Source organism: Xenopus laevis, chromosome 3S (genome assembly GCF_017654675.1).
Source record: "Xenopus laevis strain J_2021 chromosome 3S, Xenopus_laevis_v10.1, whole genome shotgun sequence".
Classification (NCBI taxonomy): Eukaryota; Metazoa; Chordata; class Amphibia; order Anura; family Pipidae; genus Xenopus; species Xenopus laevis.
Genome location: NC_054376.1, coordinates 55,497,044 through 55,513,040, shown reverse-complemented (window position 1 = coordinate 55,513,040; position 15,997 = coordinate 55,497,044). Strand labels below are relative to the sequence as shown.

Here is a 15,997-nt window from a genome sequence, read left to right as displayed (position 1 = left end):
TATTTGCTTTATTGGTTTGTGATGCCAGTAACTTCTGCAAAACTTCATTTGTGGTGGAACTCAGGAGCCTCCATGTCTGTTGGGCGCTTTAACGCTATTACTATCAGTGCCTGGCCATCACATGGTGGTTACTTTGGAGGGTTTTTTTAATTACACTTAAATATGAATAAAGGGTTCCACTAAGATAATCAGAGCACTGAAGGCTGCAGGAAGAAGTGCTTTGGGATATGGTGAATGAGTCGCTGGATATATATTAAGTGCCTCCCATTGCATTTGGAGAAATTGGTAAGAATGACATTGATAATGAAAGAGAAAGCATAAAGAAAAGGGATAAGAAAGATAAAGAAATATGATCAGTAGATGCCTGATTTGCCTTGTGTTGAAGGCAGAGTGTGATAACTGCCTATCCACATATGAAATGTTTCATGTTTAGGTACAGTGTGAATAAGGGGAAAAATGTTTAAAGGGAAGCGACAAGCTCCTTGCTATGTACTGTAATTAGAACATTTTGGTATGGGCTATATTGGTCATGCAAAAGTGCCCTTTATTCCCTCGATTTCTGTAGGACCAATATTATTGTGTGCAATTTATATATAGGAAGTATTGAACGGCAAGTTTATAACCACTTTGACTGTGTATTTGACAGCTTAGCACTAAAATGTCCAGCAGCTTGCTGGGCCACTCTGACTTGTTATCTTGTGTTATAGTGTGTACCATAATATACCTGCAATGCACCACATTTTTGTGTACACTGCTATCTATATGGTTCAGTTGTATTAAGAAAGTAAATTCTGCAGGGGAAAATTACTTGGCATTGTGTTCATTCCTTAGCTAAGTCTTAAACATGTTGGTCAGCTCCCTTTATGTTTGAATGCAGAGTATTATCAAAACTATGGCTACACAATGTGACTATTGATTTCCTCTGTAAACTGGTAAAATATAATGGACATTTAGGAGTAGGATTAGGTACTTTTTCAGTACAAGGATTAGGCTACCTTGCATATTTGCTAAAGAGAACAGAGTATAATATGACAAAACCCATCATTTTCCCTACTGAACAATAATAATCTAAAATGCATCGTGCTGACTTGCACAAGAATTCCTTATAAGGGACTAAAATAAATCTTTTGAGGCTTTCAAGATATAGCTCTGTATATTGCATGTTCTGCAAGTGCTAATATTTAAATTAGAATCACAGAAAGAAATCATCAGCGGTCAGTCTAACTCATGCCGTGGTGTTGACCAGTTGCCGTAGACACCATTGTCCCAGTGCTCGGTCCAACCCACATTTTGGAGTTGACCAGCTGTCGTAAACGATAAAAAGCCTGTACACAAAGAGAGAAAATATTTGCCAGTGCATGGTTTGCCTTTAAAAATAATTATTACAAAAAAATTAGGTGTTAGTGGTTAGTGTGGTACTAACATCTAATTTTTTGTAACAATTATTTTTAAAGGCAAAACGTGCACTGGCAAATTTTCTCTTTCTCTTTGTATAAATTTGAAGGTTGGAATGTTGTAGCGAGAGACAGAGACAGGTGACTCTCATATCATTAAACAATATAGGATAGGATGGAGCTGACAATCCGCAGACTCTGCTGCAAAATTCCTTTATTGATCACAACATGTTTCAGATCAGCATGGATCCTTTTTCAAGTGTCTCATATCATTATCATTTGCGTAACTGGTCATAATAGGAGCAAAGACACCTATAACCATAATAGGCATATAAGGTATAGCAATGTAATAACTCAATTAGGAAGTGAGCCATTTGAAAGTCTTTAGAACATTTTTTAAGCTACTGGATAGGTTTGTAGAGTTAAAATGATCTATAGGCAAGGGCACAGAGTGTTGGCTTTTGCTTTCAGCCTAGATTTTTTTTCTTTCTTTTTTCTTTTTTTTTTTTTTGCAGGCTGAGAGAAGCGGACCCACTCCATTTCCCAGCTATCATGATCTGCACTGAAAAGTGCAGCTTCCACTTGAATGCAGGCACACAGAAAGGAGCGGAGTAAAGATCAGCCCGAAAACATGAAAGCAGACAATTTTGGGCTGACCTTCACTCCCCTTCGCTGTGTGTGCCTGCAGGCAAGTGGAAGCTGCACTTTTCGGTATAGGTAAAGGGAGTTTGGGGCACGGAATGGATCCTTATCTCTCAAAAAAAATGCAGGCTATGGGTGAATTCTCTGTGTTTTCTTGCCCTTGAGGTTTTGGAAAATTTAAGCTTCCACACCCAACACAATTCGCCCTGTGGTTAGAGAGATTCAGTTGTTGCACATGTACTACTAACAAATCCAGTTCATAGATTCAATTCCAATAGTTAATGGCATACAAGCAAGACTTTTCAAGGTGTGTCAGGTGCAAGGATGTTATGAGAGTGAATTCTTGGATAGCATGTTATAAGCCAATTTAATTTTCTAGAGAAAGGCATTCAGTTGTTTCTTTACTGCTGTAGTCCACATATAAATTACAAGTTTTAGCTAAAACGTTATTGAAAATCTACTAGTTAATAAGTGCTTTACTGTGGGTTAAAGATATCATCTATCTTAAAATGTTCCTGCTGTTTTGGAAATTTTATATATCCATTCTATAAATAAAACATGCTTTTCAACTGAAGAAACCACCTATAAATTGAATGAATTTTTTGTTGAGCTGGGTGAAATGGAGAAAATCCAGAATTCATTACTATACAAGGGGATCGTAATTGTAAAAAATAATCATCTTATTGTCTGCATGTGGGTATTATTTTGTGAAAATTAGCAGTGGGTGAGGTTTTTATTTATATGGTTCTCATGGACTAAACCTTGGCACTACCAAAAAACATTACAGATGTCTCCTTTGATCCAATGAGAAACTGGTAATGCTGGAATCTAAAGGAACCTATCGTAGCATTTGCAAATCATTGTAAATCATTATGTCCTGAGATGTAATTCTTAATTTTATTGTTCTTGGCACAGAGAGAGTGTTTCAAGGTTTCATAGTATAAACACAGTATAGAAGATAATGAATTCCTAAAGCCATTACCAACTGAAATTACATGGTATTTTAAATGTAAAGGTTTATTTTTCTAACTGTCTGACTTATACATTTACTAAAGAATCTGTTCTCATGAAGCCTGCAAGTTACTCATGCACTTGAATGCAAATATATAACACATTGTGGCACTCATGGTTACACAGGAACTTGGTATGGATAGGTGCACATTGCTTGAGCCTGTTAAAAAATACAAAAAATAATACATAAACTGCGGAGTAGTATATATAATAATAATATTGTATTTCATGCCATTTCAAAGAATATCATACTGCAAATGCACACTCTAGATTTTAATTACTTGTTTAATTAAGCTGTTCCTCAGTCTCGTTAAAGAGTTGAGCCAAATAACTGTTCCTGGTCTATATCCAAATAATATGATATAAGGGGGGGGCCTCACCAAACGAGCAGATCTTAATGTGTATGGCCACCTTTAGATGTTTATTCACTCCAGCCTTTTAGATTACATTTTTGGCTAACTAGCTATATTGAAAACATTATTTTTTATCTTTTTATCCAGTTTTCATTGAACAGACAGATAACATTTCTGTGTGATGATATGGAATGAACCCTATGCTTAACTTTCCAACAGCTGTCAAGAGCACACTGAGCCTGTGCTGACTCCACTAACTGTTGTGTAATCCTTAATAAAGAGATTCTGGGTTTTGCAGCTGCAACTTATTTATTAAAACATAGTGTATGCAAGAAGCATGACTGTCTCTCTGTCTGTACAGCTCACTCTGATCTTCTTGTGGAGCTGCCCCCACCTATCTGCTCCTTTGCTATAACAAACTTCATTAACAATACTAACAAAACCCAAGATGGTGAGCTCATGAATCATTACTGTCATAGGGATGTTGACCCTTTAGGCTTGGTCAGGAAGTTCAGTATATAAAATGGCACTTCTACCCATATTAGGGTGATCCTCTATTTTCCAGTTTCACAGCCTTGATATTGATCAGTGATAGCTCTTCAACAGTGTGTACTGTACATTATAATTCAGCAACTGGGAACTGGTTTATGTATTGCTGTTACAAAAACATTCCACATAGACATCAATGCAATAGCCCCTTGAATGGCCATCAGAAGATTATGCTGTAACTATTGTTGTCTCTAGGGAATATCTTAGCTCTTAAAACAATTACAGTCTACAGCACATACATAAGTGGAATTGGAAAACTTCCTAAAAGAAATGTTCTGAGCACACAGTAAGCAGCCCTCATAGATGACTGTCAGCATAATAACATATGAACTATTGATCGGTATGGTGTTTTCTTGTGTTTTGATGTGCTTTTACTTGTAAACCCTGCTGTGTGTCTCTGTTGTGTTTATGTTGATTGCAGTATAAATGTTGAAAAGTGGAATGTCTATATAATTCCACGGTTAGATTGGTCTGATGCTCCCAGTGCAACAGTCCACACTGTGGACATAAGTTTAGTGTAGGACTGGAGGGTCCAATGTCAATTGGGGCTTCCACCCCCCTCAAGGTCCCCCCACGCCACTGCAACCCCCCACTGCTGCGTGTACCTGTTCTCTGTCGGGTCTGGGAGGGGGAAGATCAGGAGGCAGTGTGGGCAGCAGTGCAGGCAGCGGATGGGTGCAGGTTTGGGTCAGCTGGAACCCACTGGGTTTTTACCTGGTGTCCCGTCGGCCCAGTCCGACCCTACATTCGTCAGGCACAATCTGGTCAGGATTTGCAGAAAAAATTCCATGTGATAATGCCTTGTGCATATATTAAAGGTATTTGCATGTGTTTTAGCATTTCATTAAAGTGTTTTTTTGTTTCCATAGAAAAGGGTGCTCTAAAGTGTGAGCTGACTTGCAGAGCCGTGGGTTACAGGTTCTATGTAAGACAGGCTGAGAAGGTTATAGATGGAGCACCTTGTGACCACAATGGGACAGCTATTTGTGTTTCTGGTCACTGCAAGGTAAGTGAGCATTTTACTCATTTAGTGACATAACTTTATTTTGATTTTGAAGAAATGTCACACTAATCTCAGAGCAAGATGAGTGTAATTTACTACATGGCAACGTATGATTAGTTTGTCTCCATATTAACAGATAATATATTCATTGGGTATCATTTCAATTGGACAAAAGATAAATAGAAATATTTCACAGAAACTTAAAAATGTGCCCAGAGCCTGGTGCTTCTTTGCAGAGCTCAGAGACCTGCGTCTGCCTTGATGAATATAGTGATGTGTGTGTTCACAACCCATTCCTAATTTTCACATTGTTTATACACATTGGGACAGTGCTGGCCTGCCCTCCTAATGCTCTGCACCTTGTACAGGATTTTTTCTCTAGGTGTAAGGTTTACATTGAAGCCTTTCCCCCAAGCAGAAGCTCTCTATGAATACACCCATAAGTACCCCTATTGCCTTTCTGCCCTGGAAAAACGTAACACTTCACTATGCACAAACATATGTGCATATTTTTATCATATAAAAAGTATCACATATATATATATATATATATATATATATATATATATATATATATATATATATATATATATATATATATATATATATATATACAAATACAAGAGTCCTCTGCACTCAACCCATTATCAATATATTTAAGACAGAGACATTTTGTGCATACTGCTACTGAAAAATGCCTTACGCTTCAAACAAAACAGGGATTGTTTGTCCATATATTGCAATATATTTAAGCTGGCCAACTACGTCAAAGTCATCCCATATCTGGCCAGTCCTATGCTCAATTTTCATCTGATTCATTAAGAATTCTATTGCTTCATTATACATTTTACAAAGGGACTAATTTCACCTGCAACTTACTAGCTGCTTTCAAAGTAAAACTCCCAATATATATATATTGGGTATGGTATGGCACGCTCATTTAGTGGGAGGCTGCCTTTGATAAAGAGCAAATCTGTACACATTCACAAAAAGCGATAGAAAAATGTTTCTGTTTGCCAACACGTCCTTTGATTTTTTTTTTTTTTGATTATTCAGCCTTTTAGTATTTCTTAAGCCTGGAGTACATGTGTTCAGTTAAACAAGTTGTCATCGCTGCATATCAAATCATATCATATTAAAGCAAAATAAAATCCAGTTCACTTTAGTATTTTTGTCTTTAGAAACTTGATACTAAAATATACAAAAATGCAACAATTCTATTCTGACCGACAAAACAGGCTTTGTTTGTTTTTAAATTAATTTTGCAGTTTTAAAGATTTTCTTCACTGTACTAAATTCTCTTATTTCCATAACATTTGTGGTTAACATCTTTACCATGGGACATACTGAAGTGATTACATAATGCCAATCACTAGATGCTCCTCATGGAAATGGAATACATGGAAATGAAAGTCACTGATTAGACTTACCTTAATTATTTCTGCCACTTCAGTGGGTCCTAGCTACAGAAAAAAGGCATGTAATTAGGATTGTGCATGGTCATGGTCACCTTAAAGGCTAAAAAACCTTCAATGATTTTTTTCTGAATGGCTTCAGGTAATTACGTATAGGTATTCTTTTGTCTTGGTTAGTGTTTTGGCTAAAGGCTGGACAGTCAGTATAACAATAAACTAGGATGGGCTAGGAAAGATTGGGGATGAAAGATAGAATATGTGAGTAATAGTCAGAATAAAGTGTTTAATTATACCTACTACTGTTTACTGAACACTATATACTAGTGATTCATGTTCAAGTTGCACCAGACACTTCTTAAAGGGCACTTGTTATTGTACTTGAATTTTTTTGGGGGGGGGGGGGGTAAATACTGCATTGTGGGTATTAATCAAAACCAGTTTGGCATGTGCACTACTCTCTAATGATTTGCCACCAGTGATTTTCCACTGGAATGACATTGTTCCTAAGGTGGCTCCATACTGCAAGGCTACATTTGTACTATTATTTTTAATGCTTCTCTGCAGACCCTCCCTTATACTTACTTTACAATTAAATTAGCCAAATGCTTTGTTGTTAGGATCAGTGAGAGCTGCCAAAAAACCCACTCATTTAAAATCTAAAACAGCAATTACAAATGTGTAAATACAGTTGTATTTCAGAATTTCAACTCTAAGTAGATATTTTAAACTGAATAAACATCCAGCCTAGTCCACCTGTCACTGCTCCTAATGTTAAAAAATGGAAAATGCTTTGGCTGATGCACCAGGAGATTGGAGACAGGAACATTGTTTTCCTGAGCAAGAAAAACATGAAACTGGTCAGAATAATGTAATTTTACATGAGGTTAGCTCTAGTTAAATTCTCAGACATAATTATTCTCAAATTATACTCTTCTTTGGTTCTGCCACGTGTTTTTCTGGGATTCATTACAGTACAAGAGTATTATTTGATGCCTCCTTGTAACATGTTAAAAAAAAATACCCCATAGCTGTACTTCTCAAACCTGTTAGATGATAGTTGGCCTATTCAACAAAATATAAAGGCATTTAAGGTGGCCATATGGTCCTTTAGACCGATTCGGCAGCTTATCTGCCTGTGTATGGGAGCTCCCGATGGGTCCCCCGATCGATATCTGGGCCAGTCCTACGCCAGATATCGATCGGGCAAACTTGATTTTCTCTTAGATCCAGGACTGCATCGGCTAGTCCTGTGACCTGTTGGCTCCAATTCACAGCATTGTAATCCGATTGTTTGGCCCCAGGGCCAAACGTTTGGATTAACCCGATATAGCCCAGTTGTTTGTGGGCATATCGGGTTAAAATCCGCTCGTTTGGCGACTCTAATAGTGTATGGCCACCTTTAGAAGCTATCAGTAGGGCATGTTTGGAAAGAGCCATTTCCACTTAATATCTCTGACCTTTATCAGTTGGCAACATACAAAATCAAAAGTTAACTACTTTGATTAGTATTTATTGATTTGATCAAAGCAACTGATTGACTTTATCAGCCAGTTGGGCATATTTGAATTACTAGCAGTCTGGTAGTGTTCCCACTACCAGACTAGATCTGCTATATAGAATGTTGTTATTGCAGCTTCTCTCCTTTCAAATAGCAAAGAAAAAAATCACAGGCATGATCAAAGGTCTTTATCTAGTATGGATAATGGGGACCAATGTGCAAATGAATATGACGTGTGTTGACTGAAATGAAATATATATACACAGGACATTTTCATCAGACAAGGAAAAGAAAATTCTACATATATCTGACATACATATACAAAGCATTCATCTGGAGTCCGAACTAATATATGTCATTTTACACTGAATAGACAATACAGTCAATACAAGAGAAAAAAAAATCAACAAATCAACAAAAAAATGAAATGGCCATTGATTGATATTTCACTCTATTAGAGCTCTGACAATACTGGTTTCTTTCTGACCTGACTGAATAACTTCAGAACAGTTAGATTTGTTCACTAGGAAGTCTTTTGGCAGGCTGTGACTGGTTGTGTTTTCTTTCAAACATAGTTATAATTAAAAAAAAACCAATACATTCATGAAATTGCCCTTGCAATAGCTGCATTCCTTCTGGAGGCTGGACAATACCGTAAATGATAACATGATTATTATGCAGTGCACCAAGGAAGTACGTGTCCTGTGCCTCATGCTTTTCAGATGCTTCGCCAACTGGTGGGGTTTAATCATGGCACACCCTTCAGATTCAACTATTCTTTTCTTTCTTTTTATGTGGACCTGTGTTGTACTCACAGTATTAACTTGAACTCAACCAATAGGCGGAACCAGAGATTTTTGGCAGTATATTTGTGATTATTTCTCAAGATGCTGTGTTTTTCTTCTGAATAGCGTGACCCCTTGCAACCCTGAAATGTGTGTTGAATTAAAATTTTTAAGGAATAGGCATCAACTATTGTCTTCCAGATGATTCTTACAGTAATAAAAATATATATGGTTTATATATGGCTGGTCAGGGTGTCAAAATAGGCTCATGCATAATTATCATGTTTTAAAAGTAGAAATGATGGGTGTGTGTAAATGTGTCATCATAAAGAGCGTGAGAGACATAATCTGTCCTTCATAAATTCAATGGGTAAAAGTATGGTAAAGTGTGTTTGCACATAAAAAAGCCTTATGGTATCAGAGAGGGACATGTGGGAAGGATGCATAAGCTGTCGCGCCCCGTCAAGGCAGTGTCCATGCATCAGTCCTAACTAAGTGAAAATAGAGAGTATTATCTTTGGGAGGAGAAAGACCATACCTGCTTTTCTAATTGTTTAGCATGATCTCTTCCAAAGACACCATTGGGTGGGTGTTGGGAGAGCAAGCATTAAGGAGAGAGCCACCTCCCCATAATATAAAATTAAAAAACACACTGAAGTGCTGCTCATCCCTTTTTATTGGGTGCACATGGGTGAGGCTTGATATACATACTGCAGAATTTAACCCCAGCACTCCAATATATAGCCCCCTGGGAAAAGCTATTTTTGCATATCACCCACCAGTGACCCATCACCAAACCACACCCATTTCTCAATTGAGCGTGCTAACAAACATGTGACCACAGATTCAATTGCCATGATACAATCAAATTAGAAAATGACCTGCAAAGCAAGAATACATATTATAATCATGTAGTATAAATAATTGTATCAAACGTAGTGAATAGCTATAAGAATATAAACAGTAACCAATAAAAATACAGTTAGGCCCATACATCTTTGGACAGAGACAACTTTTTTCTAATTTTGGTTCTGTACATTACCACAATGAATTTTAAATGAAACAACTTTCATTCAGTGGGTTGAACAAAAAGATTGCATAAAAAAGCCTTTTTTTAACACAATCACTTAATTTCAGGGGCTCAAAAGTAATTGAACCAATTGACTCAAAGGCTATTTCATGGGCTGGTGTGGGAAACTCCTTCATTATTTCATTATCAATGAAGCAGATAAAAGCCCTGAAGTTGATTTGGGGGGGGGGGGGGGGGTGCTTGTACGTGGAAGATTTTGCTGTGAACAGACAACATGCGGTCAAAGGAGCTCTCCATGCAGGTGAAACAAGCCATCCTTAAACTGCAAAAACAAAAAAAACCCAACCGATAAATTTCTACAAAATTAGGAGTGGCAAAATCTACAGTTTGGTACATCCGAAGAAAGAAAGAACAGCTCATGATCCAAAGCATACCACATCATCTGTAAAACATGGCGGAGGCAGTGTGATGGCTTGCGTGTGCATGGCTGCCAGTGGCACTGAGACACAAGTGTTTATCCATGATGTGACACAGGACAGAAGCAGCCGAATGAATTCTGAGGTGTTCAGAGACACTGTCTGCTCAAATCCAGCTCAATGCAGTCAAATCGACTGGGAGATGTTTCAAAATGACCCCAAACATTAGCATCTGATTAATTTGGAGCAAGACACCTACTACTATTAACGCAACATTTATTTAGTATATAAGGCAACCTCTCCTTGTCGTATACATGGTGTAGAGTGTAGACAAATATGTGCAGCTAGAGTAAAATTAGAGATAGAGAATAACAGTTATATCATTTACTGCTACCAGTGTATTTTTTATGATCATGTTGGTTTCTGCAGGTATGGAAACCTGTTATCCAGAATGTTCAGAATTATGGAAAAACCGTCTCCCACAGACTCCATTATAATCTACATTTATAAAAATGGTTTCCTTTTTCTCTGTAATAAAAACACAGTACCTTGTACTTGATCCAAACTAAGATATAATTAATCCTTATTTGAAGTAAAATCAACCTATTGGCTTTATTAAATGTTTACATGATTGTCTAGTAGTCTTAAGGTATGAAGATCCAATTTACTGAAAGACCCGTTATACAGAAAGCCCCAGGTCCCGAGTATTCTAGATTATAGGTCCCATTACCATACCTGTACTACAAATAGCATCTCCCTAACTTTGTTGTCTTTCTCATAAAGTGGTTTTTACTTCCATCTGCTGGTCTTTGGTATAAATGCAGTCTGCCTAGTTTAAAGATTACCTTCTCTTCTTTTCAAATGAAATCAAGCTGTATCAGACATATAGTCAGCTGAGAAGTGACTTTCACTATCACACTGACACCAAACCAAATCAGCACCCCATGGCCAGAAGGAATGACTACAGTTGAGATAGCAGTAAAATCTGTAGATGGAACTGGGTGGGAGGTATGTTACATCTTGGCTTTCAGCACAGCATTCAGAGGAGGTTTTTCGTTAAATACCAATAGAGTTATGTTTCCAACCAGACAATAGCAAAAATCCATTTGAAAGCACTAACTGGGGTACTATATTGCAAAGTGAGTGTAAGAAGAAACCTATGTGTATAGACCAATACCAATAATGTTTTAAACATGCACAGTATAGATAAGTGCCAGTTAGTCAGCATGCCTGTATGAGGGCTCATCTCTCCTAAGGCACCTCTCCCTTTCTGTCATGCACCACATGTTCTCAACTCAGTAAAAAACTGTCCTATTCCTTCTTCCAAGATGGCTGCTGTTGACTTTTTAAAATGCATTGCACAGTGAGAAAACATCTGAAAAGTGAAATGCTGCACATGCTTTCCCACCAGCGATTTACACTATTGATGGTGGGACAGCATTTAGATGAGCTCAGTCACTTGCAGTAGAGATTTATTGTGGGTGACTGATCTTTGCCATTGCCCTAAGTTGATAGGTTCTTAATCATTTGATGTGTTCAAAAGAGATGCCAGTTCTACGGCTTCATTCAGGCACCTGAGTAACAGAATTGTAATTTAAAATATACAGTGAAACCTTAGTTTTACATCCCCTGAATTTTAGTTTTCCTTCATTTTACATTGTTGTTTTGTGGTCCCACCTATATAGTATGCATAATACATTTCCCTGATTTTGCATTTTCCTGGATTTTACACCATTTTATTTCTGGTCCCGTGAAAAATGTAAAATGGTACTACTGTACTTCTGTTCTTGTCTCACAAGATGTCCATCAAAATTGCCACTTCATTGTGTGAACCTATCATTCATAAATGTAGTATTCCTAAAGTAATTTGCAAGTATTTATAGTATTTATAAAGATGGGAAACTACCTTTCCTACACTGCATAGAAAAGTGATCAGTGAGTCTGCTAATGAGAGTGCCAGCACCCCAGCCCCAGAGAGTTTCTCAGTAAGGATATTGGCAGGGCAATCACCATAGGTACAGAAGAGACCGAGAGATTTAACCTGCCAACCCTAACTGTAATAGTCACATTAAACAGACTGTCAGCATGTGCTACCTGGTACCATATTTCTCTCTCTCCTACTAATACTAAGAAAGTTCCCAGTTTTGCTTGACCGGCAACAGCTAGGCACCCAGAGTATGAGTAAAATTACAATATAATATATATAATACACAAAAGCCATGAATATCTTGTAAATGATATCCTTATAAACGGTGAGTTCTGATGTCATCAGTTATAATCGGTGAGTTCTGATGTAATTTCTGTCACATGACTCACTGAAATTTGTGTATTATAATAAATAAATTACCCCCAGTTGCAAAATATGAGGATATTAGAAGTTACCTCGGAGTTCCATGACCTGTTTTTATATGGTCATGAAACTCCTCGCTAACTTATAATATCCTTATAATTTACAAAAGGGGGTACTTTATTCGCTATATAAAATATATTTAGATTGCTGTTAATTTGTATTGTACAGAAGTGGGTACTGTGCAGTGTAACATTTCATAAATCTACCTTTTAGCCACATGGTGGCACCATTTACTTCTTTTATCAAGTATAAATAGCTTGCCGCTGTGGTGCCATTTGTAAAAAATAGCATATACATTTAATATCTACTTTATTGACAGATTTTCTTTTTCTGCACTTGAGTTTATGGCTACAGCAGTGAATTTTTCTGTATTTTTCACATTTCGTTAAGCAATATGCCGCTGTGCTGTGGACTTTTAACCACTTCATAATTAAGAATGATTGATAAAGATTTTAGACAAATAGGAGAGCTAAGGGAATGTCAACAAACAGTATTGCACAATTTACCCTATGATATGCAAAGGCATCATTTTTCAAACCTGTAATTAGTTTGTACAGAATGTTACCTAGCTTGGAAATGCTGATTTTGACTATTTTGTAAAGAATTTCTGCTGAATCTTGCATTAACGTTAAAGCTAATCTGAATCAAACAGTGAATAAAAAGTATTGTTTGTAATGCTGTTTATCTTTTCCAGTGCTATTTTAGGAACCATCTTATTGCATTCCTCTCTATCTCTTTTTTTTAAGCTTAAGCCAAAAGGTAAAAAAAAGGCCAGATTGATTTGGGTAAATATATAAATCTGTTTTTTTAACTACTACTATGGGCTTATACAAATGTAACATGATATTGCCTTTATTCCTAGGAAGAGCCACATTTGTGTGAAGTTGCAGCATCAGTAATGTTTGTGTGTAATTCAGCTGGCACACGTTGGAGTGTCTATAAGCATGGCAATGGAATTACTGCCTGCTCAAGGCAGTTGTTAGGTGCAATGGTCCCTTGCATCTTATTCTGAAAATCTGGTACAACTGCAATATTGTAGACAATATATTGTAGACACACCCCAAAGTCAATGGACTCTTGACTGACACTTTTCTATGCATATTTTTGCACATCATACTGCAACTTGTTATAGTAAATGAATCCATTATTTGGGATATTTGTGTGCATAGTGTATCTACTATTTTTATATCCGCATCAAAAACCACACTTATTATTACCCATTATTTATAATGGGGCATGTTACACACAATGTTTTTTAGCATTATTTTAATTTATAGCCTACCATCAGACAGTGAAACCTCATTTGTATATACCCTGATTGTAAGTTTAACCGCATTTTATATATTTTTTTTGTGGTGCCACACATTTATAATGCATTTGAGTAGGCGCTTTTCCCTTATTTTATATTGTTTACCTGAATTTTATGCCAAAAATGTTATCCTCAGAAATGGCTACTTATCTCTATTAAAGTTACTATTAGTGAAATTAAAGGGAGTAAAATAACTAAACAGATGCATATTTTCCCATGGTTCTGTCTATAAATTGTAAACCACAATTAGTTTGTACCTTATACAGTCATGCACAAATCACTTATTGCTGTAGGTTGTGCATGTGACTGTTAGAGAGGCCTTGTAGGCTGTCCCATAGTGTAACATTAATGCTTCAATGCTTAACCCATGTCATTAATACAGTTAATTCTGTATTTCAAACTAAAATTTATTCTTGTGCTTATATTCTTTAAGACTAAGTTATTTTAACACATTTCGCTGATTTTAAATTTTCCTGCATTTTACACCATTGTTTTCCTGGTTCCCTGAAAAAAATGGCTGAAATGCATCTTACATTGATGTCTTCTGTTAAAAAAAAGAATGAGCTACTAGGAGTAGCCAACTTTGCCCTAACTGGTGGTGAACTAGCATATATATATATATATATATATATATATATATATCAGGACATCCCATTTATAACAGTGGAAGCTAGTTTTATACATATTAGTGTGTGTATTTAAATTATAATGAACGTGGATGCCTGTGTGAAGTGCAGTATCAATGTGACCAATATTCCTAAATGCATTTGCCAATTTTTTATAGCGAATAGCTGCTCCTATACAAGCCTCCTCTAAGCAGAGCTTTTTTAATTCATCCAAATATCAGACTAAATGAGGCATGACTAAAAGCTCAGTGACCTCAGATGAATGTTTACGATTGGAGATATTCTTTCACTGCTCTGCCGGTGCTATTAAGCCAAAAGGAGAATAAAACCTTTTATTAGAGGACATAGGGTGTGCTTTAAGCCTGTCCCAGAGAGTGTCTGTATTTCATCTTGTCAACCTTTGTGCCTACAGATGTGTTTCACAACATCCAGAAATGCAACTAATACTGCCAAGTGTTGGATGTGGAATGTTTTTCATAGGTATTGTGGATGAGGTAGGGACAGTTTCTTCTGTTGTGGTCATTAATGGATTAGTGCTGACACTGCACTTGAGTAAGGGGGGGGCAGCTTTTGAAGTTTGTTATGTTCCCTCCTACATTATTTATAGGCTTTTTCTGCTTAAATGCTTATCACTAAAGGAAAGGAACATGTGACACAGGCAATAAACTGAAGGAGAAAGAGGGGAATGATTTGGTCTTGGAAATAAGCATTTTATCTCTTTACCCAACCATAGCCCTAACTAATACAACAGCTGCACTATTGCCCCAGACTCAGATTTGCTCTATTTGACTGCAGATTTCAGTCTTGGGATTCAGATGATGATTACATTTATACTTACAATGTCCAGTTCTTTTGTAAGAAATATAAAAAAATGTCCAAGTCCAAGTACCTAAAATTGGCATACTGTATGCAAAGTATAAAACCCAGAATAAACAAATAGCTCTGGAGAATAAGCATCTGTATCTTGTTAAAGCAGTACTATTCATGATGCCAACTATCCATACAGTAGTATTAGCTTTCTCTGGAAAGACCAGCTTGCAAATAGTTTGAAATACAATAAAGTGTCAAGCCTTAGACTTGGCTGATCATAAGGGATGAGTTTTGTAATTTGTTGGATGCTGGAATTGAAAGATTAGAACACGGTCTTCTTGGGCAATGTTTTAATGTTTGTCATTGTTACAACTGCTACATAGAGTACCTGTCATGGGATCTGGCATGCTAGGAATCGTGGGGGTTTCAGATAAGGGTTTTTTTCTATAAATTGGGGCATCTTACCTAAGTCTACTAAAAACATGTACCGTAATCATTATTGTATTAGTACAATAGTATTGTTTTGCATTTATGCAGCTTAGTTGGCATCAAGTAAAAGGTTTTGTCAGTGCAGAGAAAAGGGAAATCCTTGCAGAAAATGAGAATTGTTTGCCTAAAATGGACTATAAATAATGGCATTCCTATATTTTCCAGCTCTCTGGATAATAGATCCTATATGAAATGATTCTTGAATCTGTTAAATTCAGACTAGAATGCAGCATATCTTTACCTATGTTTTCCTCTGTGCTTGCTTAATGCACAAATATTTTGTTTAGCAATACCCCATGGTGGAGCGATGCAATTCT

The 15,997-nt window shown here is 36.7% G+C and overlaps 1 protein-coding gene across 1 annotated transcript in view; it reads left to right on the top strand.

Annotated features, from left to right (window-relative positions):
• Positions 1 to 15,997, top strand: part of thsd4.S (thrombospondin type 1 domain containing 4 S homeolog) — a 309,110-nt gene that overhangs the window by 133,199 nt on the left and 159,914 nt on the right. The window contains exon 7 of the mRNA XM_018255490.2: positions 4,819 to 4,955. Within this exon, the coding sequence (XP_018110979.1) occupies positions 4,819 to 4,955 (137 nt within the window). The remainder of the gene's footprint in view (positions 1 to 4,818; positions 4,956 to 15,997) is intronic.